Source organism: Eleginops maclovinus, chromosome 9 (assembly GCF_036324505.1).
Source record: "Eleginops maclovinus isolate JMC-PN-2008 ecotype Puerto Natales chromosome 9, JC_Emac_rtc_rv5, whole genome shotgun sequence".
NCBI classification, from domain to species: domain Eukaryota; kingdom Metazoa; phylum Chordata; class Actinopteri; order Perciformes; family Eleginopidae; genus Eleginops; species Eleginops maclovinus.
Genome location: NC_086357.1, coordinates 20,386,032 through 20,405,407, shown reverse-complemented (window position 1 = coordinate 20,405,407; position 19,376 = coordinate 20,386,032). Strand labels below are relative to the sequence as shown.

General features: G+C 39.9%; 3 protein-coding genes and 1 long non-coding RNA gene across 5 annotated transcripts in view; 2 read left to right on the top strand and 2 right to left on the bottom strand.

The window, feature by feature from the left end:
• Nucleotides 1-440: 440 nt before the first annotated feature.
• On the top strand, nucleotides 441-5,546 carry LOC134869664 (uncharacterized). Its single transcript, XR_010166440.1, has 5 exons — nucleotides 441-576; nucleotides 4,768-4,829; nucleotides 4,939-5,059; nucleotides 5,239-5,315; nucleotides 5,390-5,546. It is a non-coding gene; the product is annotated as an uncharacterized LOC134869664 (long non-coding RNA).
• Nucleotides 1,401-4,230, bottom strand: pigc (phosphatidylinositol glycan anchor biosynthesis, class C). Of its 2 annotated transcripts, none has more exons than XM_063892250.1 (3): nucleotides 4,114-4,230; nucleotides 3,070-3,301; nucleotides 1,401-2,565 (listed from the first exon to the last, which is right to left on the bottom strand). In XM_063892250.1, exons 2-3 carry the CDS (start codon nucleotides 3,295-3,297, stop codon nucleotides 1,909-1,911), a joined length of 885 nt encoding a protein of 294 aa, XP_063748320.1. In that variant the 5' UTR covers nucleotides 3,298-3,301; nucleotides 4,114-4,230; the 3' UTR covers nucleotides 1,401-1,908. The 2 variants fall into 2 exon arrangements, with proteins under 2 accessions (XP_063748320.1, XP_063748321.1); XM_063892251.1 differs by having other exon boundaries at nucleotides 3,070-3,306; nucleotides 4,114-4,215.
• A 112-nt stretch (nucleotides 5,547-5,658) lies between the features above and the next one.
• tmed5 (transmembrane p24 trafficking protein 5) lies at nucleotides 5,659-10,126 on the bottom strand. The gene is made up of 4 exons (XM_063891490.1): nucleotides 9,788-10,126; nucleotides 9,065-9,162; nucleotides 8,801-8,981; nucleotides 5,659-7,735 (listed from the first exon to the last, which is right to left on the bottom strand). Exons 1-4 carry the CDS (start codon nucleotides 9,974-9,976, stop codon nucleotides 7,517-7,519), a joined length of 687 nt encoding a protein of 228 aa, XP_063747560.1. The 5' UTR covers nucleotides 9,977-10,126; the 3' UTR covers nucleotides 5,659-7,516.
• Nucleotides 10,127-11,639: 1,513 nt separating this feature from the next.
• The window catches only part of suco (SUN domain containing ossification factor), a 37,564-nt gene continuing 29,827 nt past the window's right edge, over nucleotides 11,640-19,376 (top strand). The window contains 1 exon segment of the mRNA XM_063891216.1: nucleotides 11,640-11,894. Within this exon segment, the coding sequence (XP_063747286.1) occupies nucleotides 11,842-11,894 (53 nt within the window). The 5' untranslated portion in view covers nucleotides 11,640-11,841.

The window sequence follows — 19,376 nt, the reverse complement described above, 5'->3', positions numbered from 1 at the left end:
TATTTTATGAGACCTTATTCTGTCTCAGTCTCAATGGGATTGAGTGTGTTTTATTATGAGGGGTTTGTTTTGTATGTGGCCTAATTCTATTGTTTTTAGTGTGGCATTCATTGTTTCCTTATGTCTGGAGAACTGGACCAAAATCATTTCTGTGTGGGATAAGAAATTGAATCTGAGCTAGCCAAAAACGCTTATAGGTTACATTTGGCGTCTTTCAGCTTATAGGGCCCCCTGACGTTGTATTTTTGGGAGTATCTATTGTCTCAAAAGTAAAGAAAACTGAAAACAAATTAAAATCAAAATTGTATCACAGATTATCTACATAGAGCCAAACAATGTATTCTGGCAAACCTAGACTGTGACGCGTTGTTAGTACGACGCACTTCCAAAGGAACCTATAAAAGCTTCCTTCCCTTATTTGTGGAAGAGCGGTTCTCTGAGGGGAAGGGAGGACGGCTGAAGTGTGCGTAAAAGTCGGGCTTCATCTGCGGATAAATGGCGCCACCTGAGCGGACAAAACCCAGGGCAAGGCCCGCGGTCACTTTTCTTACCAAGCCAGTGAGAGGAGAGGCGAAGGTATGACACCTAGCGTCCACCAGACAACACTGTTTTACTGCATGTAAATCTCCAGTCATGCTCTCTAGTATCAAACTTTTCTCGTCTTCACATTTTGTTTAACAAATAGTTTCCGAAACAAGTAATCGTATTTAGGTTGAGTTTTTATTTTGTCGAAAGGAAAGCCATAATCAGAATACAAATATAATGTTTTGACTTGTAACGTTAGCTTGATATTCAAACAAAAACAAAAGTAAACAGCTCCGGTCTTCTTCACATTGGATGTGAAACATAAATAACACAGTTAGCGGCATGGAGGTGAAACTTGTTACTCTCCTGGTTTAAAAAAAAGTGTTAGTGTGGTAAGACAGAGGACTACTACTCTCTGTGGGGTGATGTTGTTTAAGCAGCATGAAAATCACAACAGGTAGTTTTCATTAACGTGACGTCACTGCGGGGTGTGACCGCAAATAGAAGAACATGTTTTTATTACTCACATTTGGAAGAAATACACTGGAAAACATTACACAAATCTGAAAATATAGTTAAGGCTTACATTACATAAGGGCAGTAATTGCAATTATTTTTCCTTATTGAGTAATCTGGCACTCTTCTTTTTCAATTAATAAATATTCATTTCAGCTATGATGGGCCATATCAGAAAATGACATCACAACACCACAATAATTTTGCACGAATGACTAAAAATATAATTCGGTTGTCAAAATACCTTTTCTCCTGTTGATCAACTAATAGATTAATTATTTTAGCTCAGAATTTGTAACCTGAAGTCAGGTAAAATAAACATTGGTAGAATCTCATTAAAAACTCACACAGGGAAAACCTTTGTTTATTGCAAAACCCTTTTAAAAACCCTTTATTTATACATCAAAAGTGTAATTGTAACATAGTTTGCAATTCCCTGGGTTAAACACTTTGAATTTGTCCATTTATTAACAACATTAAAGAGTACAATCTATGAAAACATAGAAACATCCCACACGTATATTAAAACTTCACTGATATAAAATTGGTGCAGAGCATAACTGGAATGTCCAGTGATGTAGGTTACCATTGCATGTCAGTTGATATCTACCATTACATTTCTGAGATCAACACTTTAAAGACAATAGCAGCATTAAAATAAAAACGTCTTCATATTCACTGTAAGAGTATAAAAAGTTGTCATGGCTGTCAAACCAGATGAGGACCAATGATGAAAGAGTTAACATTTGTCAGTTGAGAGCGCCGGCATAATACTGCAGGCTGACAGTAATTCATATACAAATTTTCTAACACCTTTAAATGTCAGGTAAAAAACACCTGCTTCTCTTGGCTGTGTCTTTGTGTCTATTAGTGAAGGAAGTGACTGAGATCTTCTTGAATCTCAGCCTCATCCCAGGGTCCTTGGATGTTGTCCTTGTGCCTCTGCAGCATGACTAGCAGCAGGGGGCAGAGTAATGTAACACTCCCCAAGGCCAGGGCTAAGAGCACAGCTCCCCCTGGCCATTGGGACCCCAGACCACCCACTCCTGCAATACACACTCCTACACACACCCCTGTGAACTGGCTAGGGGCATTCTCCCTCAGCCTCTGCAGCAGGCAGGGCCACAGGGCAAACATCAGCAGGGCACAGCTGAGCATGGCGAAGGTGTGCAGTGCCCCAGGTAACCTCGAGGCCAAACACACAGAGGCAAACAGGGCTGCATTGAGGGACAGGCTGCCTGGGGGAGAGGGCTGGGCGTAAGGGAACGACACCAGGTGGGCAAGCAGCATCATAGCAGACATGGCGTACACTGTGTCGGTACTCACAGACTCTGTTAGTGTCTTCAGAACTGGCGAGAAGCCAAATGTAAAGGAAAGAAAAATAGTGGCACTTTGTAAGTCTGCTAGACGGGTCCGGGGCTCACAGCCCGATTGCACTTGAGATGTCAGCACTTGGTACAGTCCATATCCCAGCAGAGCACAGACAAGGCTGCTCCATAACAGCCTCTCAGGGGACAGCTGACCCTGTGAGGAAAGCACAAAATAAATGTATATTTATTTAATTGTTCTTATTTATTCATTAGCTGAGAGAGTTCAGTTTGTTCAAGTGGAGTTATATTACCTACAGTAGATATTCCTTCCTATAGGTTTGTCGCCATATTTGTTTGTGTTATCGTGTGACTTTGGAAATTCAAAATTATTCTTTAAAACACTACAGTCTCAAACTTCAGGTCCCCATCTGAAAGGGCTGCAAGGTAAAGCTTTTAGAAATATTGCAAATATATTGTACACTTCAACTTATTTATTTCTTTAGTGCTTCAAATACATTTTGCTGCTGCCCGCATCCACAGCAGTACTTTGCTTAGCTTCCCTTGCCGGCACTCCTGCCTGTTTCTTGCCAGCCACCATCTACGTTAGGTAAACCATTGACTATGAATAAGTACATTATACAACTCCACTTAACAAAAATCTGAACTATCCCCTTAAAGGCATAGTGTGTTCTATGAGACAGTTTTTCTAAAGCTTTACCTGCTCCATGTAGAGCCAGAGGGTGATAAAAATGGCAACACAGGACAGCTGCTCTCCGACAAAGCCTGCCTCTTTCACCACGGCCCAGTATCGGTACTGTCGGATGCCCTCATTCCTCCGTAGTTCCTCCAGGAAACGCTGGTCCACGTAGTTGTCAGGAAACGGCTGCCGCTCCCACAGCACCTTCCTCCAGGGCACAGCTGGACCTGGGGCACCATCAGGCCCCATCACCCTGATCTCACACACACACACACACACACACACACACACACACACACACACACACACACACACACACACACACACACACACACACACACACACACACACACACACACACACACACACATAAACACAGTCACATTTGTGAGCAATTGGATCGCTGGCTCTGACATAACTATGTTTCATTAGTCCATAATCACCTGAAACCTTTAATATTTGTTATTCTACAAATTGTAGAACAAATGAGAACATGCAGGGATAGTAAAGAATAGACAAAAAGCCTGAGTAATCTGCTAAACAATTTAACTCCATTTGAAATGACTAAAGAGGTAAATAAAGGTTTTAAGTTGTAATCAAACACGTTTTAAAACAGGCATCAAAGGATGGATCCTACACACTGGATCTTTTGAGTGCGTCTTGTACTTTATGGTTATGTAGAGCCGGGGAACAGGTGTTACTTATCAGACACTATATTAAAAGGGACTTATTGCTCAAAGTAGCAGGTGGAAGTCAACGTTTAACAAATTATTTAAACGATTTTTTTCAAATGTTATCTTCGAAGCTGATGAGCTACGCGTCAAGTTATTTAAGGATCTCATTCATTGATTTCTTTAACGCTTTAACAGTTTCACTGGAATCATAATAGGAGTTTAAATGTTCACTGGCCACCAGTGCTGCTCTGCTGCTAGCATGATACTATCGGTACTTCCGGCTATAGCACGATAATAAAGCACACATACCATACGTACATGTGTGCTTATGAACACGAATACAATTAAGTCAAACAGTCTCCACAAAAATCTCTAAAGGTTTTCCACCTACTTGAGCTGGGATTATGTTCAGCGCTGATGCTACAAAATCGCCATGACATAAAGCCGGAAGTGAAGTGAGTACTTTGTCAGAGCTCACAGCCAGAGACGCCCCCTGCTGTTGGATGATCATAGAAAACACAGCAGCATCTGTAAAATATATACTGATGACTTAGATCAGATCAACTATATTTTATTGATCCTAATTTAAAATAGTTCAAATAGAAAATTTCAAAAACAACAGTAAAGATATACATATCCACAGTAGAAGATAACCAAAACATATCAATGTGTGTGAAGTATGTCTTTAGAGAATACCTACTGAATACACAAAGTACAAATAAATAACTTCATATTTTTTACACTTTTATTTGTTTTTACATATAAAAAGAGAAAACATCTGATATTTCTTTTAAGGAAACAGACAAATTAAATCAAGTTTGATAAGACAATTATATGATGCCTCCATTAACGAAACATAAAACAACAACAATAGAAATCCTCCCTAGGTCTTCATGGTGTCAATCTCATCTTTTCTAGCTTAAAATATTTAGTGTATATCTGACCCAGTGTTTTCATGAGGTAGGTCATTAGACTGTGCCCTAGGAAGATGATCGTCCTTACTTGGGATACCAAAAATGTCTTCCTTTTGTTTTTCTTTGACAAGGTGTCAGTGTTGAATATACTGGGACCCTTCTCTAACCAACAGACCCTGATGTCTGCAAAAAGGTCACGTATAACTTGTTGACATGATACTAAGATTTGTGTCACTTTTCAATACATTTATCTTGTTGAGTGTGCTACTCTTCAATAACCTCATCTATATTATTTTAAACAGGAGCACCCCAGTGGAACGACCACCATGTGACAACTCTGTCTCCAAAATGACAACTCAGGCAGCCTGTAAACCTCACAGGTCAAGCACTGCGTCAAAGGAGCCACACACACCGCGCAGCATGGTAAATTGTTCCAAATCAAAGATACCTTGGTTGGGAAACAATTTTTAATCCTGTATTTCAATTTAAAGAGAGAACAATCACATTTCCTAAAATGGCTCAGCCTAAATCTCCTTACAGATGTCACCTTTTTTTAACTGATGCCTCGTTGTCTCTTACATTTAACCCCTCTTTGATTTTAGTCAAGAATGACATCGTCTCTAAATCATGACCAGGTTCCCAGAAGAATTGGTTCATCCACACAGCCTCTGATAGGCCAGTAAGTATTTGAATAAAAGTGTAAAACTGTTAGGATGACCAAAACAAGCCCAAAACCACTTTCTATTTTTTCAGTCCTCCTAGGCTGCGTCCGCTGTGCTTGGCAGGGGCCCCAGGCTCTGCACTAAAGGAGTGTCTTATCATCAGATCTCTGCACCACAAGACCCAGAAACCGACACCAAATCGTGCTGCAGGGCAATAACTTGTTCACTTCCTCTTCGTCTGAACGGCTATAAGCTAAAGAAGCTCTAGCTCCCCTACAGGTAACTACACAACAGTTTGATGATGTCCCTGTATACGTTAGAATAATCAACATGTTTGAACACAGGATTCAGAAAAGGGTATGACTGTTTTATTTGTTTATTGTTACACATTTACAACTACAGGATCAGTTGAATAAATATGTTTTAAATATCAGATTCCCTGCTAATCCACCTCTCCTTCGGGATAGTTAAAAATACTTTTCAGTTCTAAAGTTGACCCAGTAACTTTGACAATCTTCCACTCTGTGACATAGAAATATTTGTTTTCTTTATTTTTGTAGAACTCTGAAGCACATTAAAATCCAACACTACATACTTTTAAATTAAAAACTACAAACAAAAGGCAGAGGATGATTGTTTTCTCAAACAAAACAAAGGCAGAGGATGATTGTTTTCTTACACTCAAAAGCATCACATTTGTTATTGCAGGGAGAAACGACATGAACCTAATGTATGGCAAAAAATATTTTAAAAACTGACTTATTTTCAACTTAAGGCTGTTTAAAGTATGAAGGCATGAACTCACTATGTGTTCTTCATCTTACAGCTTTAGGTTAAATCAGAAGATGGCAACATGAAGCTTCCAGGAGGGTAGTGGGTTACCAAGTTTCGCCTGTGAAGCTCAGAAATGAACAATAAAACTAATTCTCTGAGCAACCATTATGACAAGTCACAGCAGTGTCTTAATACTTCATAATTCTCGTAACCAATGACAGAAAAAGATCTAGAGCTGCTTCCTTCACTCACACATCAGTGGACCAGTTTCTGATTGGCCCCCGTCATCGTAAAAAGAACACTTTGGGGCCCACAAATTATGCTCTTAAGAATATGAAGACAAAAACACAACTTGTTCTGTGGCATCAGAGGCAGTGCAATGATCAGATAGCTTGTAATGATGGCTAATAAAATGTATATATCCAAAATAATTCACAGAAACATTTTTAAAAGAATGCTGACGTAGCCAAGGCAGTAAGTGGCCCGTGCATAATAAACAGAGCAGTGCACAGATGAAGTAGTGGTAATGACATTCCAGGTGTCGGGAAGATTTAAATAGACTTTAGTCACCATAGAAACAGGCAGGCTCGACATCTCCACACAGTAGGTGACTGAAAGCAAACACCTGCCAGCAGCACTGAGGCTTCACAGCGGAGGAGTGGCGCTAGCTGCCATCAAATCCACAAGTCATGGCAAATGAGAGAATGGCAGAAGTCTTACAAGAGATTTGGCCCCTTGAGTGCTAAAGAGTAAATGCCTGACTTTTCAGTATTGGCATGAAAGGGAAAGTGTGTCTGAATTTCTAGATATAACAGAAATGTTCAAGGCAATGGGGGAAACACTCCTCGTGGAAAATCACAAACAACTGAGGCTTCTCTGTAACGCACAACAGGTATATTTATAAAATAACATCTGTCTGGGGAAGACTTGCTGACTAACTGATTGAACTTCCCACTGCTTCAGGTACTATGTCATTTCTTCATCTAGTCTATCTTGTATAAAAACATGTCAGAAGAAGAGAGGACATTTTTTGCATTTGGCCACTGGTCTTGTAACTAGGCTCTGTAAGAAAAATATTTATATCATAAACGTGCTTGTTATGCTGTGCTTTCCACTTTTTGCAAGAATGACAGCCACTAGGGAAGACTATAAAACAATATACAAGTTTAAAAGAGAGAGACAACGAGACCTTTTCTGTAGCATGGATGAGTTTGCAAAGTGGAGTGGTCGATAGTTAAAAGTTCCTGTTCCAAACCAGGGCCACTGGCCACCAAACTCCAGTGGACCAGAGATACAACCCTCTGTTATTAATAAGACAAAAATGTCTGTTTGTGTATGTGTGGGTGACATCTTGTGTTAAAAGTAGCAAACCAGTTGAAAAAAAATCCCCAAAAAGGTTCCGAGGGCGTTAGCTTCTCTCTCTGTCTTGCTGTTCAGGGTGGTGTTATGTGCGCACTTTTCTTTTGTCTTCAAACAGTGAGCGGACAAGGTAGACCTGAATCCCCGATATCACCATCATAACAACCATGTTTGTAATGGACCAGAAGTTAACCCTGTCAAAGTTACTCTCCTGGATGTTTCTGTCGCGAGCCTCGAATGCCCGCAGCACCGTCTGGATGTGCACACTCTTGCCCAGCCGAGCCTTCACGTTGTTGATGGTGTCCTGGAGGAGAGGACACACACAGGTCAGGTTGACAGAATCTGAAGACTTTCAACTACAACGCTCCATGACACTAAAATCATTAAAAACTTACAGGCTTACAAAGCAGAGGGATTGAAATACGAGTCAGATCTCTGGCGGCATGTTTGACTTTTAAAATGAGTTAGGTATGTACCCTTACGCTACGGGAAAACAACTTCCTCACAGCTGGAAGATAGATTTCCTGTCTTTTGAGAGAGGCTTATGTGACTTCTGACACAAATTAAGGCAGTTCCTGGGGAAGAGGCGCTACAGGCTTTTGTGGCGCAAGCCGAGACAATTGGCTGTCCTTAGCCAATAGGTGAGGGTTCATGACAATGTCTATTCTTGGTAAACTCTCCTTGTGACTTTGCATGTGTAAGGATTTTTCCATGCACCCAGGTTGGTCTGATTTTAGCAGTGCTGTGCCAACGTGTGTTTCCACATTACAGCTTACTGATGTGGTCATGTGCTAGAGACTACAGCGAAAAGCTATTTTGTCACTGTGTTCAACCTTTAGTACTTTAGTAGCTTTGATCTGCATTTTGGGGATTTTGAGTTTAAAGGTGTTGCTGCTTGATGTTAATAGGTGTCCTCTTGCAAAGCGCTGGGATTCCCTTAGTGTGAATAAATTAAAGAAAATACAAAGTGTTAGCCACCAAGTTACTGGTAATTCATTAGAAAGCAGCTCTACTCAACCAGATATAGACAGGTTTGGCTCTATTTGGTAGGTAGATCAGTCAGAAATACTGCAGGAATGGGTGGTACTAACATGCCATTTTATTGACTGTCTGTTGGGTCACTTTGCACCTCCTATGTCATCTTTAGAGCCCAGGTGGCACAGTGACAAATTTCTTGGCAGACAAGAGAGGGACAAAGTCTGAAACACCCAGTAAGAATAAAAAAACTACACTTTGAATCAACTTCTCACTTGTGCCATTCATGCTCAGGGGTTCTGACACACCTTTTGTACAACTATTCTGGGAATGTACATGACAAGTTAAATATTTAATAAATGAAATAACACATGGTCTATCTCTGCACCCTCACCATAATGTCTTCCAGCTTCATGTCCAGTATGTCTGTTCCCTGGACGTACTCTTTCCAGTCGTCTTGTTCTTCTTCTATTTCCATGTTGTCCAGGATCAACTCAAAGAAGATGAGCTTCTCGGAGACAGTGCTGAACGTGTTGTCAAAGCAGAACATGTAGTCTCCATCCACAGTCTCAACACTGGAGGGAAACAAAGGTAGTAAGACCTTGCACATGTGTCTTTGTCAGTCCTGCATGTTAATTAGAGCCTCTCTGTAACTTACGTGTGTACACCATCAGACTTGTGGTAATCACTGAACAGCACTTGACCAGAAGGAGAGGAGATTAAGAAATCTACATCAAGACCAGCTCCATCTAAAACCTGTGGACAATTTAGGACATCACACAGAAAGTTAATGGGACAGAGTACATTTTCAAAACTGAAACATAAAAACAATACTAAAAGATTATATCTGGGGTTATTATTTACTTCAATCAATCAATTAATTAATTAATCTTAAAATTAGTATATTAAATGTGGAGAGCTCTAGTTTTTTCTCTCAAATTCCCACTTATTCTACCTTGTCCTGGAGGGTGGACACTACAAAAGATGTGTAAAATGCTAGGCATGTTTCCCACACACAATACATGTCAAATTCCTGACATCACCTAACTAAAGAGAGGCAGAATCATGCAGTGCAGTACAGTAACAGGCAAAACAGGTTCCCAACATATGAACATCGAGGTGTGAGCAACACAACTTGGTGGCTCTCTTTCCTCAGTAGAAATGATATGGTCAGTTATATGTGGTTTGCATTAATGAAAACTGTAAAGGAGGAAACGTTAACGTACCATATCAAAAGTGATTATTAACAAGTGTAATGTTATGTCAATGTTAACTCAGGCTCAGGGGTTATCATTGATTTGGCACAGTACCGACATAGACTGGTGGTTTGCTCAGCTACAATTTATGAAAGTATAATTGTAGTGAAGAGAGTTTATCTCACCTGATATTCAATCTCCAGTGAAGCATCTTTCTTCATAGTCTGGAAAAAACACTCTTTGCGACCGGCGGGTAGAGTAAAAGTGAAGTCGCTGTCCATAGACTGAGAGAAGGAAGCCAGCACCACAAACCTCTCCGAGAACAGAGCGACAAACACGGCCAGGGCACACACAATCACCCGGCCTACCTCCATAGCCAAGGCCGCCTGCCGATAAGTCCAAAAGAGACACACAAAAAAACGGTGTTACTGTAGCTTAAATGATGAGTGAGTGAAGGAGCAGCTAGTAACACAAACTAACTTCTGATAAAATGTTCTGGAGCTAACTTCACGGGGCAAAGCTTAGGACCCTGCCTGATCAAAACAAAGAACACATATATTTAGTTTTACTTCAAACAATAACGGATTAATTTTCAATTTTATTTTGGGTTCTTCTGATATAAATAATTCTTCATCAATAGATATCATTTAGATACAAAAACAAAATTGCAGGCAAATGATAAGGGCTCTTCTCAAGTTGCACCCTGGGATACGTAGTTTATCTGTGCCATGCATGTGGGGTAAGTTGATAAAACGATGGAGTAAAATAACATAAATTACTGTTCTATAATGTATGTTTTAGCTGCAGTTTACCAATAAAAGTTACACATTTAAAAAAAGTCAGAGGATTGGTTATACATATAAATGTGTGATTACATTTTAATTTTATTTTAACTACACATTTCAAACAATAACGGATTAATTCTCAATTTTATTTTGGGTTCTTCCGATTTAAATAATTCTTCATCAATAGATATCATTTAGATACAACAACAAAAAAATTGCAGGCAAATGATAAGGGCTCTTCTCAAGTTGCACCATGGGATACGTAGTTTATCTGTGCCATGCATGTGGGGTAAGTTGATAAAACGATGGAGTAAAATAACATAAATTACTGTTTTATAATGTATGTTTTAGCTGCAGTTTACCAATAAAAGTTACACATTTAAAAAAAAGTTAGAGGATTGGCTATACATATAAATGTGTGATTACATTTTTATTTTATTTTAACTACACATTTAGTATACCAATAACACATCAGCATCTACATACATCTTGTATATCTGTGTTACTGGACATTTTTACATTAGTAAACCAAAACATATTCGTGTTTATCTACATTACCTAGATATATTATGGCATTTCTCAAATGCTTATCATGTTGTGGGAGACATATGGGAAACGGAGGAGGGGTTATTTGGAATAATATTTAAGGTCAACTCAAAAGCAAGAACACTGAAACTGAAAACTACAAGGTTAAAATATACTGATAAATGTTTATAGCAGAAATACACGATACAGATTGAACAATACAGTTAATCTGTATTTCAGTGAGCATTGAGCTCTAATAACGAATGGCTGTTTGTTGAAAAACCCTTTCAGGATGTTTTGAGGTATACATTGCTCACAATATGAAGTTGTTAAGGGTCTGAGGCAAAAAGTACACAGTGTTCAGATTCCTCCTCACACACCTGATCAAGTGATTTGGACTAGTTGCATATACATTGCCCTTACAAACAACAAAGGCATCAGCATTAGTCACTTATTGAAAAGTTTGTCATCAGAAGATTGAGCAATAACCGAAAAATATTGCATGAATTAGTGATTTGCTTATCAAGATTTAGGTGACGCGTCCTGCTCCACAGCACCGTCACTTTCTCGTCGTCAGTCCAGGGGGCGTGTAATTGAAACCACGATGTTGCTACGTGCCCTATGATTGGTCAGAAAATTCTTATCTCTGATTCTATTGGTCAGGCTCGGAGCAGGGATTGAATTTACCAAGGAACAGCTACCCATTTACAGCAGTACCAAGCTGAAAAAGAAGCGGACAACTGGTCCGCACAATGACAATTAGCATACCTCTAGTGAGCGTTTTAGCCACAGAAAACAGTCGTTTATTCATTTCTAATTAACGCAGGCCCCCAGCCAACAAAAAAAACCTTGTCTTCGGTTGGTTGTGTAGACGAGAGAGATAAGACAAAACCCCAAAGAGCGAGGATGTTGGTCCCCGCGGGAAGATAATGAAGAGGCTGCGCGTTTTGTTGGTGTGCCTCATTGTAGCTCTCCTGTGCTGGTAAGCTAAATCCGACATCTACATTCACATTAGTTATGTCATGACATGACAGTCGTATCAACAATTGAACCATGTTTTGTGATTATATTCCTGTCCGTCACGTTGCTTTGAATGAGTGTTTTGCCGCATAATATGATTCAGTCATCAATGTTCAGGGGCATGAGTCTCCTCTGCTACACAGCTAACACTCAGCTATGTACAGGGTGGGTGTGATGGGTAGTTGCCTTTAACCTTCGCATGGGTTTTGTCGGCGCTTGACATAAGTGGTTTATTTGTGCCGTTTCAAATGGTTTTAAGTGGGTTAGTAGGTTAACTATCCAGCTGTTGAGTAGCAACATAGCTAGCTAACTCGAACAACTTAACATGGGCTTTGATAGAAACGTTACTTATCTGATGGCTGGTAACGTTATTGTTGTCCAAACATGTTTAAAAGGGACAAGCTGTGTATGGTTTATTTCATACATTTAAATTAAGAGGTTATATCCCATGCATCTCATGCCTTCAACCTTTCATTTGTTCTTAATTAGTACATTTTTCACATGAGATACTTATCTTTGTTAGTAGGTTAACTATCCAAATCTTTGTTGGAGGAGCACGCGACATAAGATTTTCATTGCCAACATATACGCTGTATCTGCTGTGCATATGACAAATAAAACCTTGAAACCTTGAAACCTATCTGGAAAATGCCAAACATGGTTCAAAATTGCGCCTGTGGAAAAAAAATCCAAGTATATTGACATTGTTAGCCTGATTAATGAATGTTTAAAAACGAAGAGAAGAAAATAATGAGTGATATTCAACAATAACAGACCAATTAATGTCACACATTACAGGATCACTACACAACTAGAATAAACAGTATGACAAAAACCTCAGTGTAAAATGATTACTTAATCATCATTGGTCAGATTTAAAATATAATACAATGTAAATAAGTAGCATTTTAAAACATAGTTTGTGTACTTCCTCTCAACTATACCTGCAGGAAGATGTGAAATCTGGTTGCTGAACTGACTCTTGTCTTCTTTTAATCTCAAACGAATGGCGCAGGTAACATTAAGCAGGGTTTGTATAATAGGATTACCTGGTCAGCCAACATGCCACCTTTAAACAAGATCGGTGACTCGGGGGCAGCAAATGTGGCCTGCTGACTGTTGAGTCCTTCTCTACTGGTCATTTCTTTGTGATGGCCACTCACTGTCACTTTTACTGACAGTGAGATGATTTTGGGGGACTAAAAAGCTATATTTGAATGCTCATGTTTTATCAAAAGTCTAACAAAAGATAAATAGAAAAAGTGCTAGGTCACCGAGTCAGACAATGGTAAACACTCCAAATCCCAGACCACGGTAAATCCTTGGCCTCTGTTTGTAACCCTTGTACCTTCCCATAGATTAGATTGTTTCCAAAAGAGATCAGGCATAGCTCTAGAAGATTTTGTGTACTGTTTAATATTTATGAATGGCAAAGAAGTAGAAAGAATAGCATGAGAAAAAAACAGTAATGTCAGAACAAAGTTACGCTCTGTCGCCAAAGGATGTGTCCAGAGGATAATTGAACTCAAAATGAAATTTACAAATAAGACAGCTTTCCCTGGAAACAGCTTTATTTTATTGCAGCCTTGCATATCGGGTGTTTTCCTGTGCACACCTTGATGCACTTTTTCACTTTCCAACAAACCACTGACCATGCATCCACACGCACAGACTTCATTATTGATGCAAACCCTTTTTGGCATGCTGCTGTCGGCTTCTCACTCCTCTGTGCCAGCTCTCACACATCCCAGTGGCAACAGAGAAACAGGGAATGCAGTCCTTGCTGTAATCCAAAGGTTACCAAGGCAGCAGTCTTTTTAGGCAGAAAGGGGTTCTGTATGGGGAGGCTGGTTGTAAAAGGCTGTTGTGTGACGTGTTGTTCTCTGTACATCACTGTGAGACTGATGTATCTACTCACCTAGAGATCTATAAGCTGTACTGTCAGATATGCACAGCAGAACATATCCTGTGTGTGTCATGCTGCCACCGTCAGCAACTGTCGGGTCTTAATAAGCTTAGGCTATGCTAGTTTTGGCTGTTGACATCAACACCACTGGAGAAAGTGTGCATGAGTGCTTGAGAGTGTTTGTGTGAGGGTGCAAATTTCCAGCCATTTTAATTGTCAGTAATGATAGTTTACCACATACATATTTCCTCCCTATTTAGACTTTAACTTTGGTGCCTAGACTTCACCACTTAGTGTGTTGTGTAAGCATTGTTGTCTATAGTATCACATTTTGGACTTTCATAAACAGTTGCTGTCTTTCTTCTGATTCTAATATTGTGTATACTACCCAGGAGGCAGAAAATTAACAAGAAAATATGGTGTGCTGCTGCTGTATGGTTTCAAAAACATGGTGATGATGTAAAAGATCTGGTGCTTTTCAAGGATAGGGCAATAAGAATATAAATCAATGACTATTTCCTTCTATTTAATGGAGTCAAAGGTATGTGTTAGGGGTCTGAAAAAGACCCCAGACACACTGACTTATTGTCTCAATAAATTGATAACCAACATGACTAACTTTTAAATGATTCCCATGGACTCCAATTAAAAGTAAAAAGGACAATCATTTTTTTGTTCCTGTACGGTTGGATTTTGATCAGGAGCATGCCCGAGAGAAATAGCTACAGGTCCTGTCATAATCTTATTATGTCCCTGTATCTGCGGTGTATTAGTGTCACAGCCATTTAAAGTTAGGCTACTTGTTATTAACTGATGTGTTAACACTCATGAGACAACTTCGCAGCCAAGTGTCAATCTGGGGATGTTGTTTATTATTCATTGAGTAAAACAAAATGAGCAAAGCTTTACAATCGTCTTGAGAGTGTGCAGTCCAAATTAAGTTGTCCAACCAGTGCTGCTAAATGTGATTGTTGCCTCATTAAGATTTGTGCTGTTTATTAATCCATAATGTAATTGCACAGCTTAGAGGTGGTTAAAGTTGCTCTCAGGTACCGCTGTGTGTTTTGTTGTTTGTGCCGTCTGTTTGACCAGCATCCCAGGAACAGAACGCCATAGGGTTTATCTTGCCCAACCTGTTTCCTTTCCTAGGTCATCTATAGGATGAGGCGGTCTATAGGGGCTTTCACATTCCCTTTGCCACCAGATCAGGATTTCCCAACTCACAGCTCCAGCTCTTGAGCAATCATGTTTTGCAGCAAGCATATTTTTGGCAAAACAAAAAAAAGTTGTCCAGCTATGATTTAGCAGGCGAATGTTTTTCAAATATAACTTCAGATATATTCCTCTTCCCCACACACACACACACCCTTGACGTTTTATGAGTAAGCAGAGGTTGAACAACACGTCTCTCTCTATCTGAACTGTGTACTCTAAAAGCAAAGGTATACCCTCTTGTTAAAGGCACTATTTGTGCTGACCACATTGTAAAAGTTCCCTTTTCGGGGCAGTTGTTGCATAAGTAGATCGGCCTCGTGTTGCCCATGTGTTTAAATAACTATGGAGACTGTTGTCACTGATCACTGATTATACTACTTGTATTTCCCCCCCAGTAGACACCCCCAGAACCTGTACTGACAGAAGCTGAGAGAAGGCTCTGTGTGTGTTTGTGGGGAGGGGGGTTGGAAGTTGAAGGTAACAAAGCCTGCCTTGGTTAACAGCAACATTGCCTACTCTAGCCCTCCCCTGAAGCTTATTACCAGTTGCCTCGTTGTAACTTTGTTATCTGTTGGTACTGTATGGCTACTGTGATGTGCAGCATGTGTGTCTACAACATGTGGTTGTTTCTATCTCTTCCTGTCGAGTGTGTATATATATATATTGTCGAGTCATATACTGTCGTTTATGCAGTCTGAAGATCGTTGTCGATATACATTTTTAATGAGTTGCAGATGCTGCTTTGATAATAACTTATTCATAATCCTCTACATACTCTACTGTCTGTCACGCTATGCCAGTCGTGTGCATGTGGATTGTGGACACACAGATTTACAGATATGCCATGCATGTTTTCATGGTAATATGTTGGGAGTGGGACCCAGTGTGTCAACAACGAACTCACTGCCTTATCTTGCAGTATAAATGACCTCATCATGTAAAAAAAAAAATCAATGAACTGTGGGATCATTTATACGGTGAATAGCTAGGAGTCCATGCTGTTTGTTACTAAGATGTTCTCTGATGGGCGTCTGTCCTTATCTTTTCTTGACAGTCTTTCTGAGCAAAGGTGTAGCATATCTGAACTGACATTGCATCTAAAGTACTCCTTTTTTAACATTGGAATTTAGAGCAGAGATTAACTTGCAAACGAGTGACAAGGTTATCTGTCAGAGCAAACATGACATTTGACCCACATGTCAAAATGAACAGAATCATTCTCTTCAGCAAGACCTACCAGGCCCATGTCTTTTGTTTTAAGACATAGCTCTGTTATCTATTCCTTAGGTTTGTTCACTCACTGTTTGCCTTTCAGAGTTTGAAAAACAGATTGGGCTGAAACGACTCCCCATCAGTTACTTGATAAGCAGAACATTTATCATTTAAGTGAGTGATCAAATATTTGCTTGGCTTGTTATCTATTTATTTATTGAGTTAAAACACTTTTTTTGAATGAAGCTATGTGGAGTGGCAGAAATATCCGGGCCTCAGAATTGTTTACTACAGACATCATACTTTTTTTTTTATTGCTAGACCCGAAAATGATCAAACTCACCAAAAGCGCGAATCGATTCATAGTCATGATATCAGTAAAAATGATCGAAATGACATATTTTTTCTAAATTTTATAGCCATACTATCATCCTAATATCTTGATTCATCAAAATCATAATAAAATAATCTATACTATGTTGAGTTGCAACAAAGCCCTCTAGGTTAGACAACCTCAAACCGCCTCACTGGGAGACAGGATGTGATCAGCGGGGCATTAGCTACACCTTGTAACTCTGTGACTTAAAGTCTAGTGATATAAACCTTCCCTTTTCCGTAAAGTTGGCTTAGAAACCGGAGGCTCAGTAAGTGAGTCCGTGGTTCTGTTGTTGTAGCAGAGTTCAGCCTGCAGCCTGGCAGCTCTGGTTTTACGTGAGGAGACTGAGCTGGACTGGCACTCCAGAGCCCACCATTGTTCCTGCCCACTGGCCATGGGAGCTGCAGATCAATCTGAGCTCGTTTGCCTTGCTCTCTCCCAGATGCATGACACTCTCTGCACTACGCTGGCGGCTTTTTATAACGTCTCAAATGTGAAGTAGAGTGAGCCAACACGTGGGATGGATTCAGGTGGGATGAGTTCACCAGGGTCTCTAAGGCAAACACTTTGTGGAAGGGCAGGCTGGGCCATCCAAACTACGTCAAATCCAGATGGCAATAACAAACAAAAAGTACCAGATAATAAGAATGATCAGAGGATGTTTCTAGTCATACAATTTATGGGATGTGTACTAATCAAACTCCAGTCAGACTGAAGTTCACACCATAGTTTAGATGAGCTGCAATTAGTTTAAATGATCACAACTGTGGTACAAGGGTGCATCCATGGTGAACAGAGAGAATAATGAGAATAATCCAACTTTATTAGTAGACTTTTTGTTAACTTGAACAAGGAACAGTATTCAGTATCGTTTCTTCAGCTTTGGTTGACTAGTCCATCTTGTTTTTTTACTTCCTCTAGTCACAAAATCATTCAGTAGGCTTATTTGAAGTGGGATGTTTTTGTACGTGGGTTTTGCCTCATAATCTTTCATTAAGGTCTTGTGTGTTTGTTAATAGCACAGAGGTGATGTGAATTGTTACCATTTCTTTGCCATTCCTTTGCAATGAGCGCCATAACCCTTACAGAAACTATTCGTTTTTTAAAAAATCTTTTGCGAGAGGGAAATGTACTCTTTGGAGGATCCTGCTGCTCGCATCGTGTTTTTCCAGGAACAGGCAGGCCTACAGTGAGAGTTGAATACAGGCCAGCAGCCAGAGGCTCTTTCAGTGTTTAGAAATAATACCACCGTTTACAGTGTAGGTGAAAAGTATACCGAGGGTGGAGATTGTAAGGTCTTAAAGGTGAAAAGCTGCGTCAAAACAAACAGCAGAGTTATTGTGTGTGTTTGCCACTGAAAGTAGTCTGAAAGTTAATCAGTTAGGCGATTTGGCATTTAGATGGGAACTTATTTTCGTCTGGAATCTTTTAGGAGTAAATAGCAGTAGAAGTTGTTTACCAGGTTTTTCAATATGCCCCTAAAAGTATTACAACTGTCCAAGTTGTTTAAAGACATTTCAAGATCCTCCTGAGTGCTGGATTCTATAGCATTAAGTTGGGGTTGTTTAAGTTTCTGCTGCCTTCCTAGAAAGAGGCAGTTTTCTTCCCCTCTCAAAAATGCTCTGCTTTCTTCTTCTCCCCTCCCCCTCTCGCTCTCGCTGCTCTTTACTGTTTACCTCTCGCAGCTACCGACCCAGCCTGCCTGTCATACATGTACCATGTGTGGTGGTCTTTATCTCTCTTTTATCTCTCTGTTGAAAGATGAGTTTTGTATGCAGAACGTACACTATGTGACGTGTGCCTTTTACTGTCTGTGTGAGGGCAACGTACAGAAAGATGACTGTGTGTAGTCGACACACAGGGCAAAAGAACATTGTGTACTAACTCTAATAATGGCATGTTTTCACTTTAATTTGCATATAAAGGCTTACCAACACCATCACATCTACTTTTTTTCTAATCACCGGCCAAATGCAAGATCATGATCTTATTTCAAAAGCCGAAATAATCAGATTTGTCGTCGACATCGTATTTAGTCTGTAAATATCCGGGCAGTAGGCTCAATATTTATACGCTTGTGTATCAGTTATAATGTTCTGTTCATATAACTAACAAATCACAGTATTCCTTTAGGTTACTGGTGTTCCTCTCCCGCTCATTAGGAGGCCACTGTTTGCATTAGTGAATGTATGGTTCATGTAAATGTTTCACCAGGCAGCAGCACGTAGAACACAGTGTACTTAAGTGAATGTTTGATGAGTTTTGGTTCTCCTGCTGTGTCTCACCATGCATACATACTGACTGAGCACGGATGTATTGTTTCATCCAGACTCTCCCATGCTAACCCACGCAGTCCAAGTGGCTTTTCCTATCAAATGACATTATATCACATGACTGCGTCCTTCAGTCCCATTGTCCTCGGCCGATGTTCCTGATGTCGGATTCCCAAGCCTCTTTGATCCCCGTCTGACTGGAGCTGCTGTGACGCTTCCCAGTGTCACAGCCTCTCTGCAGCCTCCACACTGCCACTGTAGGGCTTCTGTGTAGCTCGGCATTAAGGATGTTTGTTTATTTTACTGCTGATCAAAACAGTGTTTCGCAGGCATTTAACAGATGGGTATGGATATAATAAACATATTTAATTCCACCTGATTTTCTTTATGGTCGAGATGATAGACTTACTTAATTCTAAACTCATTATTTAGATCTTATAACTTGGTGTATCGGTTTGATTT